This window comes from Crassostrea angulata, chromosome 10 (assembly GCF_025612915.1).
Source record: "Crassostrea angulata isolate pt1a10 chromosome 10, ASM2561291v2, whole genome shotgun sequence".
Classification (NCBI taxonomy): domain Eukaryota; kingdom Metazoa; phylum Mollusca; class Bivalvia; order Ostreida; family Ostreidae; genus Magallana; species Magallana angulata.
In genome coordinates, this window is record NC_069120.1 from 10,015,533 (window position 1) to 10,038,871 (window position 23,339).

The following is a 23,339-nucleotide window of genomic DNA, read 5'->3' on the forward strand; positions in this document are numbered from 1 at the left end:
ATATTTCCTGTCCACGACATATCTTGTGATGAAAAATTATTAGAACCTAAAACTTTACACAAAGACTTTGTGACCTGTTATGTTCTGACCTTGAGCGCTGGTCTTTTTTGCAAGTTCAATGTCACTATAAGAAAACTGGTGAATCCATTACTAATACTTGAGTTATTATATTTTCTTAGTGGGGGTATCATTTGTGAGCTTGCTCACAGTGCCTCTAGTCTGGAATTGTGTTGGCAATGAGACAAAAGAGAGAATGTTGACAAATTGATTAGCTTAAATGTTCTTTCTCAACAGCTCAAAAACTTTCAAACAAGTTCCTGTACGGTGAAATTTTCCTTTTGTTGGGCTATATTAAGAATTAACAACAATGGGCACACTGTATAGCAATTTAATTGTAACAGCATGATACATTTAATGAGCAGTTTCATGGAATGGAAAACAATTATACATGACCTTCACACTTCACATTCACAGTAATCAACTCAAAACAATTTGGTCAGACATGTTGCAGCCTCAAATATATGGTGAAAAATGGGCCTAGTTTGTTTTTTGGCTCTCACATACAAATCAATATTTAAAGAGTTAGCTGCACTTCTCCTTAAACTTGTAATTTATTACAGTACTAGTAAACCAGTCTGTTTGATACCGGTTTATTTCATACACATGATACATATACTGAGTCACCCATTACAAGATGGATACCATCTCATCACTGCATTTGTAAAACTTCATAGCAATTTAACAAAATCTTAAAAAGCCTCATTTCTGCAACGGTAGGCTTGCCTGAATATTCCAGCCTTGTAAGAATCTCACTTGAATAACATGTACATAAAGTCAAAAACGTCCTCTTGTTTAATTTGCACTATCAGTACAGCTAGGATTGCACAACCATGTTTTGTTCAGAACATTAAACTTTCATACCCCATTCCTCAAACTATTGGAACAAGCAAATGAAGAAATAAAGGTTATCTTGTTTTAAGCACATGCTGCATAAGCTGATCAGATTACACAAAAATTTTTTTTATGTAAAGTATATAATCAATGTGATTAAGTGCTACACCTTAAACTCCACTTTACAACCACAAAATCAAACCCTCATTTATTCTAATAAGATAATCATCAAGAAAAAAATCAAAAATATATGTGGTATAAATATCATTAATAAAGACATTAAGTATATCCCGAAACAGTTTCTAGAGTGGGCTCTCAGATCAATTGAATTCAAATTCTATTTTAATGTCGACTGTATCCAAGCAATCTGAGGGCATGTGAATTCAAATCTGTTTTATCTCTAAGTTGATTTCTATAAATAGTTGATGTCATGAACTGGTGAACACTGGACTACAATTTCTCAAAATGTGGTATAAATAAATGAATTGAAACCCGTCACAACTCTCACTGCCACATACATGAATATACTGTATCTGTTGAATGCAGAGATCTTTTTATATGTGCAGAAGATAATTAAAAAGAGACATAACATTTCGACTGATCATATCATTCCACCGAGCGGAAATAACAAATAAGCATTACATGCATGATCCGTTTACCTTGTAAAAAAAGAAAAAAAAAATCTAGTTATATACATATATATCTTTAAACTTGAAGTATCTACATGTGATTAAAGTTATCTGTACATCTGTAATTAATTCAAAACTGTAAAATCTATCTAAAAAGAATTCAATAGATAATATTCAATAACAATCAACAATACAAGTAGCAGTTATAGCACTATGAAAGCTGTAGCAATGATTGATAACAAAGGATGATATATCTACAAGTCTGATACAATAAGAAATCCGAGCACTCTGACTGAATTGTAATCACTTTTATCACAATCATATGATTATCACACATCCAGGGAACTTTTGAACACAGCTAGACTGTTGTATATCTTGATTGCTGGTCCTAGTTTTATGTTCAGAATCTTCACAAGGTCTGCTTGGGATATCAGAAGAAAAGCTTCCCCATCAATTTGCTGGAAAGAGATGATAAAATTACATACTCACAAAATATACATGTACTTGCAGATTTACTGGATACAGTTTATTTTCGCCCTGTGTTATTTTCGCCCTTCATCACTTGTATACCGTTTTGCCCTATCTTGAATTCGCCCAGACAAAGATGAGTTTAAAACAAGATTATATGAGCATTGTAATTCGTCCGGTCTCAAAGGACTATGTGCAGTTTTATGCATTTTTTGCCCCCAAAATCAAAGTTTTAGAAAGAGCTTTAATCAAAGGCCTTGAAGGCCTGAGAGGCGCATTGCATTGAAGGTAGCTAAAAACATTACTACAGGTTGTTAAATATCGCCATTCTACATGGGGAAAGGTGCACTAGGTGAAGGTGGCGCGCTTTTCCTCATTCAGATGGACATAGTTTTTCGTTTTATCAAGTGATAAAATACGAAATCTGTTCCTAGCTATAGGAAGACAGCCTTTTACCTCATTTTAATATAAATAATTTATATACGAAATTATTAGATTTTTTTTACCTCTGATATTCGACCAATTGAACAATTAAAGCCACCGCTTTTAAATTGAAGTACGAACTGTTGTTATGCAAATTATCTCATCGGTTGACTGGTCCTCTGTCTCTATCGCTCGTACATTGCGGCATGATTGCCAGTCTTATCTTATCTGCATATCTTTGTTTCGTTCTGTCATTGATGTTGATATTTTTTCAATGTGTAAAGGAGATATCTGTTGTAATGATTTGTTGATATTTTTAAAACGAATACTGAATATATGTTCCTGATTGAAAATACGTAACAATCAGAATGGCATTATATATTTATTGGCGCATTGATACTTGAGTTCTATGACGCAGCTTGTATATAAGCCGAGAGAAGTGAGCCGACAGCAATGAGGCTACAACGCCCGATAGTGATGCGCCTCAAAAATAAGGTGAAAGATAGTTAAAATCATATTGGAAATAAAGGTGTTAAAGGTTATCTCCACAGTGACCTCATAATGTAGAAATGACGTCATGAAGATTGCATTATTTTGATAAATTGATGTTTTGTAGCGAAATATGGGTGTTATCTGATGGTTTTTCGACTGGGAAACATCGAGCGCAGGCTTGCTCAAGTACTATATCTTAGTATAATGTGTAAAACTATCTGAAGAAAAACATATGTTAAAATCGCACTTGACCAGACCTGCGCTCCATACTTCCGAATGCAAAATATAGAGCAAAAATGAAAATATTTTCATTTGTTTGTAAATTTGCGAGAATTGAGCCATTTAGGTGACGTCATAGATACACAGCGAATGAGCAATGATGACTAAAATCATTATTAAAGTTATAGGCATCCTCTATACAATCATTTGTGAAGATTTTATTTTTATACGATACTATTTAAAAATTGGTTGAAATCGGGGGCAGATATTTGACCATACCGCATATAGTCCTCTGCCAGCTGATCACGAAGGCGAAAGGAGCGAAAATAAAATAGGGGCGAATATTTCCCTGTATACAGTAAGTACAGTACCGTCAACGCGGATCCCGTATTTTCCGCGCACCCCCGCGGTCCAAATTGCAACGCGGTTTAAACACCTGTCTCAGGTAAAAACCGCGTGCCCCCGCGGTTCAATCACCCATAATGACAACACCCCCGCGGTTTGAACGATCGATTACAAGTGTTAAAAAGTATCGAAAAGGAACACGAGTTATCTCCCTCGATTAAAAAAATATAACATGCATTAAACATAAATATAAGTTAACAAATGCATAAAGATAATCATGATCCTTTTATAGAAAATCACATATTTTGAAGGTAAGTATTTTTTTTTTTATATTTGCTGTTTATTTGGTAATACTCGGGTAATATTTTAATTCTAATCATTTAAAGCTGTTATCTGTACAATCCAAGGTAAAATGAGCCATACCCGCAGGTGGTTGAATAATCATGCTTTACTAACTGATTGATATATCGATATACGATTAAATTAAATTTTAAAATCTAACCCCAAAGATGTAAAAATTAATAAGACTTATTTACTTAAATTAAATATTTTATTCTATGAAACCGTTAAAAATTCATTCAAAATTTAAAAGTGGCTTAATCGCTTATATTACGGAAAATCACGACTTTATAATTGCTGTAGCAAGCGTCATTGTTTTGATAAAAAAAAAATTATAATTTGTTCGGAAAATTGATTTCAACCAGCTCTGTAGACCGACTAGTTGTAGCCTTATAAAAACAATTGCTCACAATTAAATGTACAAAGAAAAATCAGTTCTCCTAATTAAAACACAAAGGAAAAAGGTACTCATAATTAAAATTGTATGATTCTTCACATCGCACGGGTTTTATTCTGTTTTAAACTAAGTGTTGCCCTGAAAAGTTACAGTGTACATACACGTATATTATGTGATTTTCATAAAACAATGGCTAGGCGTTCTGGTGCGCGTGAAGATAGACATTTCTTTACAAGAAATGGAATGAGGTTGTTACATCACAAAACAATGGGAAGTTGTACATGTTATTAAATGCATACATCTCGAGTTACTTTTAAAAAAATTCAAATACCAACTATTTTTGTACACATTTCCTTCATTGTGTATATTAATTATAAGTCGCGATCATTTCCTGTGTATAGCGATTAACAAACCTAGGGTAGAAAGCCACATGCTCTAGGGGTTTTCACACCTATTCAAGACAAAAGAAAATCTCCAAATTGCGAACGGCTTCGTCTAACCGTACACCTTACAGAGGAGGCTTCTTGATTGAGTGTCGCCGATCTTGATTTTATCTACGATCTTAATGTGTGTGTGAGAGAGAGAGAGAGACTGCATGAGAGAGAGAGAGAGAGACAGAGAGAGAGAGGGGGTAATGCTCTTTAGCCCCCCCCCCCCTCCAACGACGCCACTGCATTAAATTGAAATATACTAATATAAACATTTTCTAAGTTTAGCATTCATAAAAGACATTGTGACTGAATCCAATATGCAGTTTCAGTCTGAGTCCACGTGCTTCAATTGTCAATCAAATCAGCCCGCGAGCTGCACCACGTGCTTCTTCCTTGATAAAGGAAAACAGTTTCGTTCTATTAGTCTTCGGGAAAAAAAGAAGTTTGTCTAACAATAAAGTATTTAACACTGTTTATGGTGTTTACTTGACACTGTTTGTGAACTTTAGTTTGTATCCAACGTTATTTAAAAAGAAAACTAATTCTCTCTCTCTCTCTCTTTTCGGGGGAAGAGACATGTTAAACACCTTTTACAGTTTAAGAAGGCAGTAAAATGAAACAATTATTTATTGTTACTGTTAAATAAATTGTTTGATATACGGGTAGAATTCCTGGATGTCACTTGTTGCAAGGAATATCCACCTGCCTCATACCCGTGTATTCTGTGCGTTCAAGCGAAGAGTGATTTCCTGTCAGTGCGATGGTTTCACACCTTTGTGTAAAACAATTGGGACAAACACAGTTAACTTTGACGGTCATTAAACGTTGGAAAGGGGGGGGGGGGGGGTACAAAAAACGTTATAATTCGCTACAGATACGACATATGTGTAGTAGCTTCATATTCAACACACATCAAATGATATCAATATCTTTTTATATTTTAAGGGTAAAGTAAAATTTTCATATTTTGCCGCTGATCGTATGGTATACGTACACCGCGTAGCGTGTGCTTGTCACGGACTAGGTTAATTGTCTTGAGTATCGACAGTCTCTCTCTCTCTCTCTCTCTCTCTCTCTCTCCTTATTACTGTTGGTAAAATTGTTTGAAAAACAAATGAAATTCCTGATGATCACTCGTTTGACGGATTATCCACCTGTCTCATATGTTCATGTACCAGTGTATTCTGTGCATTCAAGCGTAGAGTGATTTCCCGTCAATGCGATGGTTTCACACCTTTGTGTTAAACAATTGGGACTAAAGTCAAGTACAATTTACATGTACTTTCACAGTCATTAAAACGTTGAAGAGGTGGAGGGGGCGGTTACGAAAAACGGTATTCGCAGCTGATACTACATGTACATTTGTGTTGTAGCTTCATATTGAACTCACATAAAATTATGTCAATATAATTTAGTATTTTAAAGGTTGAGTAAAATTTTCATATCATGCCGTTGACCGTAGGTATACGTTCTCCGTGTAGCATATGCCTGTCACGGACAAGATTAATTGTCTTGAGCATCGAGAGAGTGCCGTAAAACGAGCTACAAACTGATATGGATTAAAATATTTTTGTAGTCGGAAATGTTTAAAATCATTAAAAAAATCGAAAAATGATGTTTTATAGTTCTAACCCTCTCCGTCATGTAGATTACATTATAAAAATGACTAAATATTTTTGAAATAATAGGTATATCAACAGTTACATGAAAATTATTACGGGTGCAGATGATTCTTTAATTAAATATCTCTAAAATAACCGATAAGGAGTTTTGAAAACGTGCATTTAAAATACGTAATCATTTTAATGTGTAAAATGAAAACAATACATCAGACATGGCTAGTATAGAATGACTCTCAGTGTTAGGTGGCCGTCTAATTGTCTAATAGCATACAGGTAAAAATCTCCGATCACCTTGTACAACGGTAGGCCACACCGCCGCGGTTTAAACATGGCTGCAGCGAGGACCGCGATGAATTAACCGCGATGGTGTAACGCGGAAAGGATTAAATAACCGCGGGGGGAGCGCGGTCAAGAACGGGATCCGCGTTGACGGTACTGTAATAAGTAAATAGTTCTGAGTGGGAGTGGGAGACAACCCTTACACAATTGTGTAACGATACTATTTAAAAATTGGTTGAAATCGGGGGCAGATATTTGACCATACCGCATATAGTCCTCTGCCTGCTGTCAATGAGGGCGAAAGGAGCGAAAATAAAATAGGGGCGAATATTTCCCTGTATACGAGGGTTGTTCGGAAATTGTTGAGACAACTCGAATATTTTCTTTTCTAATTGACGAATTTTGGTGAAAATTGGCATCGACACGGAAGAAACGCCAGCAAATAATAAAACAAAGTAATATTAAAAGAATATTTCATATTTTTTTTACGACGGTAGATAAACAAGTTGGTGGTCGGGGTACCCGGCGCAGCCATGAACTCGGAGATTTAACAACTTAAACATCCACTTTATAAGTATACGTAGAATTTAAGTTAATGATAAAAGAAATCAAATTAAATATGTTCATTTTGCTATTCTTTGCGACTAACTTTTGATTAAGTTTCACTGATGTTCGAGTTGAAATACGGATATGGTACACGTATATTTACCAAACAATAGAAATCTGACAACGACTTTACATTGAATTTTGACGTCAAGGCGGCGCATTGAAAACCGTCAAACTGGTGGAAATCTCAGAAGAAGACCTTTTAAGGCGACACAATTGCTTTAAAAAACTATACGATGACAAGACAAGGTATAGAGCTTCAGTTCATCATATTTTTTTCACTTATTGTTTAACTAGAATTAGGCCAAAGGGATTAATTATCAAGTACTTTCGACACGCTAACTGTTGTCAACAGTTCTAAAATATATAAAAAATGACTGCAGGAGACATTCACAGTAATTAGACTTTCGGGTAAAAATAACTCGATTTTTCCTTAAAAAAAAACCAAGAATGAGAGAAAATGTGAATGATGACATCTTGAAATGAAAACAAAAGAATTCTTATTTCCGTTCGTTTGTAAGGTGTTTAAAACACATGAGCAATAAGAAGCGTTAAAATTACGTTGCGAAAAGATTGCGGTTGCGCCGGGTCACTGGACGAAGGCACGTTGGCCAGCTTACCAGGAATGATCTATTCATGCCATGGACAAGAAACTTTTCACATTGTTAATCTCTATCCTGATTTACTTTTTGGTGAAATTTCAAGGGTTTATCTTTTTTACTAAAAGAATAAGAGAAAATGTCTCAATAATTTCCGAACATCCCTCGTACAGTAATTAATAAGTAAATAGTTCTGAGTGGGAGTGGGAGACAACCCTTACACAATTGTGATTGAACTTTAGAATTACCTCCTCTTTGAAGGTCTTGTAATGTTCTTCACAGCCAGGAAGGGTTTTGACGAATGCTGCAACTTGTTCGATGTTCCACTTGGCGACTTCCGAGCCCTTTAACCTGTGAATGCCAGGCAGCAGTTTGACGTGCCGTTCCCAGCAGAGAGAGACTTCAGGGTTAGGGGTGGTAGCCATGGCTGATTTAAACACAGAGTTGTGAATGCCATTCTGCAGGTTATCTTGGGGACTTGTGACATCATATTCTAACAATGAAAGCAACGAGTAAACATTACACACAAATTATTAGGATAACAATAAATACAATTGTACTGTAAAATTCAGATACATGTACTGTACCTCTCTCGTGTTTAATCTTCAGTTTTGGAGTCTTGGGAGGAGGACCTCTGTCTCCCATATTTAGGTAATAACTCCTAGAAAAGAAGATATGCCTCAAAATGCATAATCAAGATATTTTCAGTGTGATGTTCTTGTTTAAATAAAAAATGTAATCTAAAATTTTCAATTGTTACACAGAAGACTAACAAGTAAATTTTATTTATACTTGTTTTTCTAATGACACATGGCATGACATGACAAAAGTTAAGGAAGAATCAAGATTAATTGTGTATGTAATGATGGTAAAAAGTTAAACGATACATAGTTTTTACAGTGTTATTGAGACTTTACCTAGGTTTGCGCCCCCTGGTGGATTTCTTTGGGACTATGTTCTCTGCTGCGACTGACTGTTGAAGCTGGTTGTTCTGAGCTTTAGGACATCCAGACAGTTTGTGGTGGGCTGAAAACTTCCCGGTCACATGACCTTGTCCATCGCAACCAGGTGTTGGACATTTTCTATAAAAGAACAATAAAAAGTTAAAATATTATGTCTTCTGACTTAAACAACCAAGAAATTGTAAAAATATAAACAACAGATGGTACAAATAGCAAGAATTTTGTTTAAATCAAGTCTTCTTGATTTGGCTACTGACTTGACAGCCTCTGGTGAATCAGGAGGTTCCCCCTTGATCATCTTGATGTCCACTGGAGATGATGGGGTGGGGGTTTGGATCACTTCTTCGGCCCTGGTGGATCCCAGACGGTCCTGTAGGGTCGACTCTCTGTTCATGTTCAGGGGAGAGTATGGACAGCCAAAAGCACTGAGGAGAGAACATGAATAGAATATCAAGATCTTGTACAAAATATAACAAATTTGATGGTGTCAGGTGAATAATTTTTTTTTTTACCTATGATGACCGGTATATTTGGCACCTTTGATGTGACCTATGCCCTTGCAACCAGGAATAGGGCAACCAGTGGATCCCCGCAAAAGATCAGTCGGAGCTAGGGTAAAAAAAACAAAATACATCAACGTCCTTAGCATTAAAAGAGACATGTCAATATAAACAAGTTAATATGACGTTTGAACTGGTGCTGTGGTTGGGAGGAATCCAAGCCAAAATTTAAATCCAAACATTGTATATTCTTCCAAACATTGTATATTCTTTTTTAACAAAGCTCAGAAAAAAACCCCCATAAAGATAATGTTTTTGGAAAAATACAAGATTATATTGATCCAATATATATTAGGGCATTGCTGTATTTTAATAAATTCTTACATGGTAGGTTTAAAGGATGATTTCAAAATAAATCTTGTGTACAATTGTTTAGAAGAAGTCAAAATAAGAGGTGTCCTTTACAGCGACTTACTTGGAGGAGCAGTGAGAGGGTGACCTGTCTTATGACACCATCCAGGTGGATGAATGTCCGGACAATCATCTTCCACCCAGTAGTCGTAGCACTCATCCCACTCATCAAAGTGGAGCTTCAGTAGGTGTCCGTCCACCTCCATCACCGTGGCTACGCGGATCAGAATTGGATTTCTCTTGTCCACTGCTTCAATCTTCATTCCAGGCTCAAAACCCACAGGAGACTGCTGTCAAGTCAAACAGTAGACATTCAGATATATAAAACATGACGACGAGTTGCTATTAAGATCAAATGATAGGTCAGACATTCAGAATTTATAGGGCATGACAAAGGATTTCTGTTTCAGGTCAAAGGTCAGATGTTCAGAATTACAATGCAGGACAATATTTAAAACATCCCACTTTAGCTGCAGTTTAACAGAACTGTGAAACACTCACTGGTTTGAATGCTTTTTCTGGGACTGCCTCTGCATTGTTCCTTTCTAAGTATTCCTTCCAATCAAAGTGAACATTCTCATACTCTACAAGAAGAAAATCAAGGTCATAGTAATGAATGTACGATATCGTTAATAATTCAATTTTGTCACAAAACAAAAACTACCTGTACCTGTTTGAAAAATACTGTAAACCAACTTTTATTTGCAACAGCTTTATTTCACAATTTACTAGTACCAAAAATAATCTTGATTGCAGCAACTAATTTTCATGATCAGAATGTAGATCATCTAGATAATCATTTACCTGAGACATTTTATGACTGGTTTGCAGTGAGAGATAATCGCGACAAGAAGGCTCTCGCAGACCTCACAAAAATTTCTCACACCCAAATAGTAGTTTTATACGACCTTACCTCCAGGAGGAGAGAGTGATTTTCCATTTTTCTCGCACCAACCAACAGGGTGAATATTCATGGACGTAATGTCACACCAGTAGTCGTAAGTGTCCTCCCAACCATCGAAGTGGATCAGGATTTTGTTGGACATGACGTCGTTCACCGTGGACGCACAGATCAGATTGCTGTTCTTCTTATCTACTGACTCCAGCTTCATGCCCAGTTGAAACAAGTGAGGAGTGGCAGGCTGTAATAAAACAGTGATTCATGTACAGGAAACATTTCAACCTTATGGAAAATCAAGAAATCAGGGGTGGTTACATGGGTTTTTTATGCTCAATATTAGGAACAACACACACAAATACATATCAATGAGATGGTAACCAATTAAAGGACCCCATTTTCAGTAAAGGTATAAGAACAAAAGCTACAATATTATTGCTACAATATTATTGAATGCAGAAGCATTTGTGATAGTGCCCGAAAAACTTATTGATTTTATAAAAAAGCTCTTTATTGAATGGCTGAAGTTTGAACCAGATTGCAACAAAATAAATGGCCTTGACATCTGACCTAAACACTAGGTTGAAGGTCACTGATTATCTTTTACCTTTTTTATACCTTTTTCAGCAGGTGCTCTATGGATAAAGACAGCATCATATTGGGTCAAGAGAAGAAAAAATATTGGCCTTACCAAAGATATCATATTTACTTAAGACTGATCACTGAAGTATAGAACTGTAGTACAGGGCAACCGCACAGTAAGACCTTGATTATAATTCACCTACCTCCTTTGGTAAATTGTTAAATAATGATCTAGGAGCAGCAATGGCCTTGGAGAGTTTCAGATAGTTTTGCCAATTAAATCCCTCTGCTGTGAATCCTATTAAAAAGAAAAGAACAAATATTCAACTATAAGGATGTAAAATTGGAAAGAAAAAAGAGCGATTTTAGAATAATCAGTGGTAAATGAGCAAACACAAATAATACAGGCAGTTGATACCTTTGGGAGGTTGAAGGTTCCTATTATTTTCTTCACACCAGCCTACAGGGAACAGGAAAGCGGAGTCAGCATTTGACCAGAAGTCATAACACTCCGAGTACCCATCAAAATGAAGCCGAATCCGGAAACCACAGATTTCTGCCACAGTCAGCACGCAAAATAACGACTGGTGCTTTGGGTCTACTCCTTCTAGTTTCATGCCAAGCTTAAATCCATTCTTGTGCACTGGAAATGGCTAGGAAAGGAGACAACAAGAGTTCAGAAATAAGGCCTTGTTTACAATCTAAATTAACTAGTTCCTCAATAGGCAATTGAAGAAATAAAAAAGAAATCACTTCTTTTACTTAGTTTAAACAAAATTTATTGCAAGTTTCATACCTCTCTAAATAACCTCAATGGAGCCCCCTGTGACTTTGTTCTCTCTAAGTACGAGGCCCAATTATGCAATTTAGGTTTCCTTCCTGAAATCATAAGTCATTCATTGATAAAAAACCCAGCAAGTATTTATGAATCAAGAGAACTTCAGCCCTAAATGATAAATTCTTGCCTGGTCCTGTTTTGATTGGAACCCCATCCTCGTCCAATGCTCCCTTCATTGCCATCAGCTTCTTTTTCTTCTTCCACATCTTGGACATAAAATGATTATGACCCCCTCTTCCCCCTCTCATTTTTCTACAAAGGTAAAACATATTTATGAAAAAGGTAGTTGCACAGTTTTTCTCCTAAAAGAATTGCATTTAAAGGTTTTAAAAAAAAAATGGAAATAAATTAAAATAAAGAATTAAAACAAGAGGCCCAGGGGCCACATCGCTCACCTGAGCAACAATTGCCTTAATTCTGATCAAATTAGCATTACAGTATCAAAATATCTTGACAACTAAGTACAGTAGATCTTGCTAAAAAAAATTGAAAATCTGCCAATTTTTATCCACCTCTTTCTTTTGGTAAATACCAAGCCCCTTTTGTTGTTGTACCTGTAAGATGATTTTTCTCTTTTCCTATATACCCCCCCCCCCCCCCCATTTTGTTGCCCCACTTTTCTCTAGGGTATCATGGTTTCATCAAACTTATATCTGCATAACCTGTGCTTTCACACTAAGTACTGAGTTCTGGACAGAAAAACTTTCCCAGAATATTTTTAAAGATTTTCTCTATATATGTAAAAATTCAAACCGCCATCACGGCCCCGCCCTTCCACTAGGGACTGTGATTTTGAATTTACACTACCCGAGGATGCCTCTACACAAGTTAAAGCTTTTCTGGCTAAATGGTCTTTAAAAAGAAGATTTTTAAAGATTTTCTCTATATATTCCTATGTAAAACTTGATCCCCCAATTGTGGCCCCATCCTACCCCCAGGGATCATGATTTGAACAAACTTGAATCTACACTATCTGAGGATGCTTCAATTCAAATTTGAATTTTTCTGGCCTAATAGTTTTTGATAAGGAGATTTTTAATATATATTCCTATGTAAAAATTGATCCCCCCATTGTGGCCCCGCCCTACCCCCAGGGACTATGATTTGAACAAACTTGAATCTACACTACCTGAGGATGCTTCCATTTTAATTTGATCTTTTCTGGCCTAATTGTTTTTAAGAAGAAGATTTTTTAAGATTTTCTCTATATATTCCTATGTAAAAATTCATCCCCCTATTGTGGCCCCACCCTACCCCCGGGGACCATAATTTTAACGAACTTGAATCTACACTATCTGAGGATGCCTCCACACAAGTTTTAGCTTTTCAGGCCAAATAGTTTTTGAGAAGAAGTTTTTTGTAAAATACCAACAAATTTTCAATAATTCTCAATTACCTCCCCTTTAAAGAGGGCGTGACCCTTCATTTGAACAAACTTGAATCCCCTTCACCTAGTGGTGCTTTGTGCCAAATTTGGTTGAAATCTGCCCAGTGGTTCTTGAGAAGAAGATGAAAATGTGAAAAGTTAACGACAACGACAACGACTACGACAACGACAACGACAGACAACGGACAAATTGTGATCAGAAAAGCTCACTTGAGCCTTTGGCTCAGGTGAGCTAAAAACAACTAAATTGTTGCATCTAAAGATATGAATTAATAATAAATTGCTCCAATTCAATTAAAACACCAGGTTTTTCAGAAAGTGATTCATCAAATATCAGAAATGCTATTCCCAGTTGAATTTTTTCTTTAGAAATAATACTTACTTGGTTGTAAATGTTGTGGCACAGGCCTGGCTACAGAATCGGCCGGACTTACAGAACTCGCTGGCGAACCCAAACTCTCCACAGTTCATGCACTGACAGACCTCATCTCTCACCTCTCCTCCACCTTCTGGCAACTTTTCTGGAGATAGAGGAAAATAAAACGATGATACAATGCTTTATATCTGGACAAGAAGAGCTTTGCAATGGTCCATTTTTGATATTTTAGTAAAAAAATAGAGAGAAATGAATAAGTATTAGTTTACTATTTCACTATAATAAAATTGCAAAATAATTGTATAAACAAGAAAAAGACAAACAGATTTTTCTTTTTTTTGCAAAATTTGCAACATGTATGCGAATAGAACAATTTATAAATTATTTTATTGTTTATTGAATGACGTTTATAAATATTTCAAAAGTACTGACCCTCCTTCTTCCTCCCCCCAGACTTGGCCTCTGTGTCCCCGCTACACCCGGGTGCAGGCTCATATTCTTTCTCATTAGTCTCTGACACATCCATCTCACTGCTGGAGTCCAGTGTCTCGTTACACTCCAAGTTATCTGTGATAACCTCTATTGCTCCAAACTCATTCATTTTGAACTAAAATCAAAAATTTTGCAATTTTGGTGCGAAGCTTTTACAGGCAACTGGGTATGTTACTCATCCTCAAGTCAACCAACTTAAGAACAGCAGCAATAGCTTTGATAAACATGATGGCTCAAGTAGTTGCTTCTTGGGCCAAGGAAGGTGTTTTAGTTGGTATAAACAATACATGCCACAGACAAAATAAAACTTGCTTTTAAACTACAATCCATGATTTTTTTTATAATTAAATATATAGTAGTAGTCAAATTTAACCATATGATTTAAACATTTTTAAAAAAATTTGCAAACATTTCACGATTTCTCAACATCTGTAAAAATAGGTCCAAATAAATGCATTGTAACATGGAAATTGAAAAATACTCCTTCCCCCCTTTAAATACCCATGTGTACAGTATTAAAGATTTAAATCTAAAACATAAGCACTTAAAGTAGAATCTCCATGCTGCTAAGTATTAACTCATTATTCATTTTTACAACAATAAATATTATTCGCAATGTTACCCTATTAAAAATGATAAGTCCACTAATCAATATCCTTTCTTGTTTGTACATGAAAAAATATATATTTAGAGATACTGGTATTTCATATTAAAATAATAACTCTAGATATTTTAAAATAACCCTACTAATAAAATGGGGAAACAATTCTACGTAATAAATAACTTCCTGTTTAGTTTTTTTAATCTAAGAGGTAAACATTTAAGATGCATAGGAGTATACAGTGAAAAATATGTTGACCTAAGGTAGAATACATGCCAGAGACATTCTCACATGTAAGCCTTGCTCACATTCCAATATTTAATTAATAGATACCATAATTGATGAAAAATAATTCTGTCTTAAAATTTAGATAATTATATTCATCCAGCTTTTAAACTTTAATATACTAGATGTGTCGTAATGCTACAAATGCCTCCACAGGCAGTAAAATTTGCAAATACCATATTTAGTTTAACACTTATTAGCATGAAAGATTTATTTGTTTCTAAGGGGCATAACTCTGTCAAATATCAGACCTGGACCAAATCCAACCTTGACCTGTATTTGCTGGTAAAATATTTGTGTATGCAACTTCAACTTTGTATATACATCCCTTCAAAGGTTAGAGAGCAGAAACTGAAAAGTTCTTATTTTCTAAGCTCAGGAAGCACAACTCTGTCAAAAATCATCAGACCTGGACCAAATTTGAACTTGACTTGTATATTCCTATGACACATCCACATATCAAATAAGAGTTGAATGTGTACAACTATTGTCGAAATAATGATCAGAAAATTAATTATGACAGAATAACTCAAGGACAAAACAGTAACAGTATATGCCCCCAGCCATTTTAGAGATGACATAACTCTTACCTTCAGATTGCTGCCTTCCAATTCTCCAACTCCATCCTTCCAGTCCATGGCCCCAACAGGATCAAAATCTTCTCTCCCTGCTTTATCTGACTTTTTGCTTTCACCCTCTGGATTTTTCTTCTCCTCTAAGGAGCCATTGTCTACTGAATTTTCACTTTCCTTGCTTTTCGATTCCTTTTTAATTTCATGAGAAGAATTTTCTTTTTCTGTTGGATGGGAATCAATCTTTTCACTTGCTTTTACTTCGTTCTTTTTTTCAGATTCCTTCTTCACATCCTCCTCTAGATTATGCACTGTAAGGGGCAGCAAATCCTTGCTTTCTTCTTGTTCCATTGGTTTTTCTTTCTTCTCTTCCTTCTGAGTATAATTTTTCTTTGACTTCACCTGAGATTCATTTTTTGAAGACTTTTTCTCATTCAAAGAATCTACATCATCTAGGAAATTTGGCACATTTTTCATTTCACTTGACTCTGTACCATTGTTATCTTTAGCTACTTTCTCATCATCCTCTTTTTTAACACTCTCCAGTTCATCTCTCCTTTCAGTTTTGTCCACTTTCTTTGTTTCCACCGCATGGCCATCCTGGTCTGCCCCTGGAGTTGAAGTAGCAGTCTCTAGGGTAGTTTCACTTGGAGAGGATACTGTCATTTTCCCCACATTTGGAACAGGACCCCGCATCAATAAAGGAGCACTGGCAGAAGCATTCATTTGAATAGGGACACGAGCATAGGAACCAGGAACCATATTTGGCACAGTCATAACACCCACCTTTGATAATGCATTACTGGGAAACACCTGTGCGAGCCTGGCAGTGCCCTGGAGAGCTCCTACCTGAGCTACTGCCCCGGGCTGTACATGGAAATGGCTGCCTTTCTGCACCACAGGGATAGCTGACGCCACAGACGTGGGTGACACTGTGGTCATCACAGCGGTGGGCTTCACTGGTAGGCCATTATGCTGTGGTGTGCCCATATTAGTTGTGGGGGTCTGAGCAGGTAAAAGTTTGGCCCCTGTGGTGGATTTTCCATCTTTGTTGTCCAGTTTTGCCAAGTTTGTGGTGTCTGTGGCAACACTCCCTTGAATTCGGATTTTGGTGGGTAGAGATGTAGCAATATTGTTGCTTGGATTAATAGAGGAAACTGGAACTAGATAAAAAACACACATATTAAGGTATAACCCTATTGAACTTCTAGGAGGATATAGTTCATTAACAAACATGAATAAAAAAATTAAAATATATGTTATCCTGCATGAGATTATTAAAAAGTACTTAAATTTGACAGAAGGAAATTACACATATTCAGAAAAAACGCATTTCATACACAGAATTTGTCAATGCCTACATGTTGAATCAACAGAAAAACAGCAATCTCATCACCTTTGCAAAAACCTGTGTTTTTGTTTTTTTTAAATTTAAACCTAATTTACCTGGAAATCTTTTTAAAGCTGTCATCGTTGTCACAGGTGTCTGTGGTTGAGCAAGATTAGCAGACTGGACAACCATGGGAACAGGTTTACCTGCGACATTGTGAATGTGGGAAATGTGGATTTGCTGGTTAGGAATCAGACTCTTGGCCACGTTGATAGGTTTGACTTGGAAGTTCTGCTGAGGGAGTATTTTAGACACCATCTGAGGCCTTGCTTGACCTTGAACGGTCTGAAGGACATTGCTTGGCTGGGTCACTGAACCTTGTGTATACTGGGCCAGGGTCACTGATCCTAATGTTATCTGACCCTACAAATATGGAATACGTCACTGGTCAAAGTCAATCTCTACCAATATTTATTTCTTTACCTTTTTAATTTCCTTTTAAGTTTTAATGTTTTTGTCCTTTTTTTTCCTTTCAAATCACCCCACAGACCCTGGTAACTCTGTCTGTGATGAATATATACAAATATTTGTGATAGCCTCTCTGACCCCCCTCCCCCCCCCCCCAATCTCCCTTTGGGATTAATATAGGACTAACTTTTAATACAAAACTTAATTTGCTTCTATGCTTATTTTACAAATTGGTTCCTCCAGTCTTTTTCTTAAGAAGTTAATTTTCTTTTTACACTCTATTTTTTATCAAAAGCTCACTTGAACCTTTTGTTCTGGTGAGCTAAAATAAATTTGAAAACATGGACAAACTCAGATAACAAACATCAAGACACAATTAATTCTACATGATAACAGAGGCCCATAAGCCACATCACTTACCTTAAAACAACATTCATCTGATAATACATGAAGCAACCCACAAATCATAGCCTCTATTTTTTATTTGAAAAAAAAATGGACCCCCCCCCCCCCAAATCCTATCGTGGCCTCTCTATAACCTATGAAAATTATGTACTAAATTACATTGAAAATCCTTAATATTAGCTTTATCTTTCCATAATAATATTATAAAATTGTAGCCTCAACATTCTTTTGAGGAATTTTCATTACAATAACAACATCCCCCCCCCCTATGACCTCTCTGGGCTTTGAACTGAAAAGAAATTTGAAAATACTGTAAGAAAATCTCACAGAATACAATTTAAATGTTTATCATAAATGGAAATTATCTTACAGATTTGAGGTTTTGTTGGAGCTGCACCGGGGTCGTCATCAAGTTAGTTTGCCCAGCGCCTTTTGACTGCAGGGCATGAATGGTTTGGAGGGGGACATTCTGCTGGGGTAGAATAGCCATCGTCCCAGGTTTGACCGTCATTGATGCCCCTCCTGCCTGGGTACCCTGTAAGTACGGTCAAATCTGACAAAATCCTCTCCAACACAAAAAAATAGCACAGATTATTGGATCAATATCAGGAGCTAATATTCCTATTAAATAATGAAGGGCATGCACATATTCTTTTGTGAACAACGAAACCATGTTCCATATTAAATAAAATTTTAAAATATAGGATTCCCCCTTAAAATATGAAAAAAATTGATTAAAAATTGCATTGGTAAAAAAAAATATGCAAAAATAAATAAGTCTAAGGCTACAGCTTGCAATTAAAATCATCAATAATTTAATATTAAATATGGTTCTGTTCTATGCTCAATAATGCATTAGACACAAGATCACTTACAGGTATATTTTGAGCGATGAATGCAACTGGATTAGATCCCCTGTGTTGCAAATTTGGGCTCTGGATTTTGACGCCAGCAGGATTCATGGGAACACCTATTGTAATAAAAATATCTAAATAAAAGTCACATCATACTCAACACTGTAAACTGTGCTACTGAATGATGGTGGAGATTTTTTTTATCAATGATGAGAAGGTTGTTAGAATGCAAAAGGGTTGGGTGAAGTAAAATCAGTATGCATGCAAGAAAAACCCAACTATCAAATTCCTTGTAAGGGAAAGAGAAGAGAAAAATGGTTACCCTTGACTACAGATACAGTCCCTGGTTGCAGGCCGGGGGTTGGCTTCAAAGAGCCAATTTGGGGCTGGTCCAACTCAGCTGGTTTCACATTGAATACACCTGTGCAAGTGAATTCATGCATATAGGTATAGGCTTTTAAAGAAGACTGACTATACTATAGGTCCAAATTTTTCCCCAACCAATTTTATGCCAATCCAGCCAAAAGTTTGTATATTATTGCTGATGGTAATAGGCAGATAATCAATAGTATATGCAAAGTTAAATGATGATAACAGCATGCAAAAATACATAAACAGGAAATACATGATTCCTGTTCACAAAAACACAGAAAAATTGAATAAACATACAGCTTACTCCATTTATATTGAAATAGCTTATTTTGAAATTCCTCTTATTTCGAAATAGAAATAAATCCCCCGTTTTTGCCTCTCATTTTCTTTGCATTGATTTAACAGATATAATGAAATCGGCTATTTTGAAATATCCCTTATATTGAAGCCACTGTTCAGTCCCCATTGGTTTTATAACGGTTATATTGAAGTACTCCCTGGTGGCTGTCGTCACGGTTGGTGACAGTAATCATGCCAGACTGAGAGGTTGATATACAAAGGTGTGAATTGATAAGTTCTCATCACGTGTGTTTTAATACTTCTTTTAAAAAGTAAAATTTATTCACTGTTGATTCTTTTGTTTTTATGTATACAGATGTATTGAGGCTAGATGTAATATGGAAACCCCACGGAAAGAAAAACCTTATCTTCGGGCACTAAATATGAACTAGTTATGGCTATTGATAAAAGGACAAAGCTTAAATTTGAAATAGCTAAGAATTTTGAGATTATCGCGAGTACACTTACGATGATATACAAGCAGCGTTCAGCAGTATTTGAGTCTGGTAATTTTTCTTACGGATATAATTTTAATAAAACTTTCAAGGACTTATATTCCATATAATCTGTTCACTGTAATAAATAAATGATGACCAAATAATTTGTTCAGGTTTGGTTTTCTATGCGTACATCGGGATTGAACTTTCAAAAATGGCAGCTTCACGTCAGTCAATTTCGCTTACATTGAAATACAGATATATTGAAATAATTTGCATGGTGTCCTGAATTTCAATATATCCGGAGTAGGCTGTATACATTACAGACTTAAACAGCTGATAATATATTTGTTATGATTTTCTTAATAGATAAGCACTGAAGAAAATGTTTGGCGCCTTCACTGACCACTTAAAGCAAGCTTTTGATATGGTTTGGGCACATGGTCTATCAAGAAAAATTCTGAAAAGTGGGATGAATGGAAAATGTTTGAGATTAATTATGAAATATGTACAAGGGTATTAAATCAGTTACTAATAGGTCAACATTTATCAGACTTTTAAACATGTAATATTGGTGCAAGTCAAGGAGAAAACTTGACATCTTTTTTATTTTCACTGTTCACTGACAATCTGGAGAAATCAAATAGAGTTTAAATTGTCCTAGTCTTCAAATACAAGATAACCTTTTGTTATGTTAAATCTTTGTCTACATTTTTATGCTGACAAGGTCTTGATTTCTGAATCTGTGTCTGCTTTACTGTGAATAATGGTAACTACATGTCAATATAGCCAAAACAAAGGTCCTCATTTTTATAAGATTCAAGTGTAAAGTTTTGTATAATGGTGTAACTAGTGAAAAACAAATCACTTTGTTATTTAGGTATTTTCTAATCAAGAAATTAAAAATTAATTATGCTAAAAAGCATTGAGCAGAACTAGCACCAAAAGCACTATATGGCATTTTGAGAAATTTCAGTACTTTAATCTACCAATTAATTGTCAATAAGACCTGTTTGACAAAGTTATTAACCCAACTTTATTTGTGTAAAGTGTGAGGGTATGAAAATTGAGATATTATTGAAAAAATATGTTTAAAATTTTTGAAATTAAGATACTCTTAACTTTCATATATCAAGAGAAACAGGAAGATATCAATTGTCACTTTTTGTTCAGGTTAAAATGATAATGCGAGATAGTTTTGACAACCCATCATACACAAAAATGTAATTTATTGTCATTTTTTACAGATGTTACATATATAGATGTTCAGCACATCAGTGGATCCATGTAAAATTCAACTCATATGGATTGTCTTATATATATTTGGAAAAATCAAACAATTTGTACCTCTAGTTATAATCGGCTTTAATAAATAAACATTAATTAAAAACATATTTGCACAAAAATGGAGAAATGGATAACTCACAGATATGCATTTAATATTGGAAATTTCAAAACAATTTTTAATTAAGAAAAGTATTATAACAGCATAGGTGATGAATTTTATCATATTTTATATAAACACATGGACAATGTTTTTGTCAAGATGAAATCCAAATATCATTGAGAAGATGTCTGCTTTTCCTAAACCCTTTACAACCTTTATTTTCACATGATGTAGCAGTATATCATGACCCTTGCCTGTTTGTGTGTTTATTTGTAAACATTTCTGTATGACATTGAGAATTTTCAGCCACAACATGTAACCATATATTCAATTCATTTCACATCTATTTCAAAGATACAGTGTATATTTTACATGAAAGCCTTAATAATGGTAATTACTCAAGTATGACCAAAGAAAGAATTGATATACATTCAATACACTAGATACACTGGATACACTAGTTTGTAAGTGTTGTCAATGAATTTGAATTGTAACAGTACTTTTCATGATCTGCTTGTCTTCAAACTTAAAATATACATAGGTCCAATGAAAACATATTTATAGGATAAAAAAACCCCACTTCACCAACTGCCCCCCCCCCCCCTCCCCATTTCTCTTTAAATAGTGACTTATTTATAAAGAAGTAAAACATTTTGGACTATCTAGCAATGATAAAGCAATTAACCATGAATGTTTTTCCAGCAATACCAGATGATACTTCAATATTTTTGAATGACTAAGGAATAAACATAACATTCTTTTTTTTTTTTTTTATATCAGACTGAAAATGTTAACTGAATGAACGATATAAACGGTAAAATAAATGAATTTCACACAAATATTCTAAATTTGAATAAATAGATTTTACATTCAATTTTAAGACCAACTTTAAGTTTTACTTACTTTTAGAAAATAAATTACAGCTTATACTTCTTTACTCATTAGCTTAAGGCATTTATGGGGTAAGCACTCACCATTAGAAAATGTGACACTAATCACTGAGCCCTGTTGCAAATTGTTGGTACTCGTGACATTTGTTGATATCAAGGTCGCAGGGGTTGCCATGGTAACCGTTGTAAAGGGAGGGGTATCACCTGTTGTTCCTGCATCTGGCCTGAGTTTTTTAGTGGGTGGTGGGTTACCATCCACACTTTGTTGAGAACTCATCTGGATTGTTTTTTTTTTTAATAATTCCTGTAAATATGAAGAAATGATATCAAATTAACTTTATAGAATAATAAGTTGTTAATTTCACCTCTTAAAACATTGTAAGTCTGATGAGTCCACCAGCCAAAATTGTTTAAAGTAATTTTAAAAATAATCAATCTTTCAATGTCAACCTGTACCGGTATATTACTTTTGTTCATTACTATTAATTTTGTTATCATAGAGAGAGAGTATAACAGTTTTTAAAATAAATTGAATCATAATTCACATTACATTTTTTTTCCATTCATGAACCAATAAACTTTTGTAGAATATAAATCATATTTACATATATATAAATCCTGGAAGAAGGAAGTTTAAGTTTTTTTTTAATTGCACTAGATGTGATTTTTTTTACATTACAGATTGAAAATGCTGAACTCTTTAATAATATGAAAAAAAACAAACTTTGAATGCAAAAACCTTTAATTTAAAAATATAATCTTTAAAGATCCTACATTGGTTTTGTTTAAAAAAAATTATATGCGGATCCAAATTTTCACGTAAAATGCCTCGTTTTCGTATCGGATTTTATGTGCATGACACAGATCATATTCTACAACAAAATTACACAAAGTAAATTATTGTAAAAACTAGATGAATTTTTTCGTTGTAATTTAGGGTAAAAGGAAAAGGGCCCAAACTTTATTCATTAAAACTAATTAAAAACTTCTTATAGTATTTTTAAGCTCGGAAACAATGTTATTTCGAAGTCCTTTTCACTTTGAACAGCCAGCAAAACGAAAACGCGATAGTCATATTATAAAAACAGCGTAAAAATAACAAGAAAACTATATAGTCATGCATAAAAACTATACTAATAACGAGAACAAATAACTTTTTATCTGATAACACAAAAATTCAAGCATTCCATTACATTTTCAATGTGTAAAACAT

At 34.9% G+C, this 23,339-nt stretch overlaps 1 protein-coding gene across 3 annotated transcripts; it reads right to left on the minus strand.

The window, feature by feature from the left end:
* Positions 1 to 374: 374 nt before the first annotated feature.
* On the minus strand, positions 375 to 22,446 carry LOC128165169 (lethal(3)malignant brain tumor-like protein 3). Of its 3 annotated transcripts, none has more exons than XM_052829415.1 (21): positions 22,211 to 22,446; positions 19,024 to 19,122; positions 18,723 to 18,817; positions 18,218 to 18,382; positions 17,091 to 17,397; positions 15,663 to 16,807; positions 14,127 to 14,301; positions 13,701 to 13,839; positions 12,059 to 12,183; positions 11,890 to 11,972; positions 11,512 to 11,746; positions 11,297 to 11,391; positions 10,527 to 10,755; positions 10,115 to 10,197; positions 9,678 to 9,900; positions 9,215 to 9,311; positions 8,960 to 9,127; positions 8,658 to 8,822; positions 8,328 to 8,401; positions 7,989 to 8,233; positions 375 to 1,978 (listed from the first exon to the last, which is right to left on the minus strand). In XM_052829415.1, the coding sequence occupies exons 1-21, from the start codon at positions 22,401 to 22,403 to the stop codon at positions 1,850 to 1,852; spliced, it is 4,269 nt and encodes a 1,422-aa protein (XP_052685375.1). In that variant the 5' UTR covers positions 22,404 to 22,446; the 3' UTR covers positions 375 to 1,849. The 3 variants fall into 3 exon arrangements, with proteins under 3 accessions (XP_052685375.1, XP_052685374.1, XP_052685376.1); XM_052829414.1 differs by having other exon boundaries at positions 9,678 to 9,903; XM_052829416.1 differs by lacking the exon at positions 19,024 to 19,122 and having other exon boundaries at positions 9,678 to 9,903.
* Between the last annotated feature and the right edge of the window lie 893 nt (positions 22,447 to 23,339).

What these genes read in the sequence shown, in the direction of transcription:
- LOC128165169 (XM_052829414.1), bottom strand. Translation starts at nt 22,403, where the DNA reads ATGAGTTCTCAACAAAGTGTGGATGGTAACCCACCACCCACTAAAAAA. An exon ending in TCCAACAAAACCTCAAATCT is followed by an intron (nt 17,398 to 18,217) that starts GTAAGATAATTT and finishes CCATATTTGTAG; the next exon opens with GGTCAGATAACATTAGGATC. An exon ending in ACAAGACCTTCAAAGAGGAG is followed by an intron (nt 1,979 to 7,988) that starts GTAATTCTAAAG and finishes ATCTCTTTCCAG; the next exon opens with CAAATTGATGGGGAAGCTTT.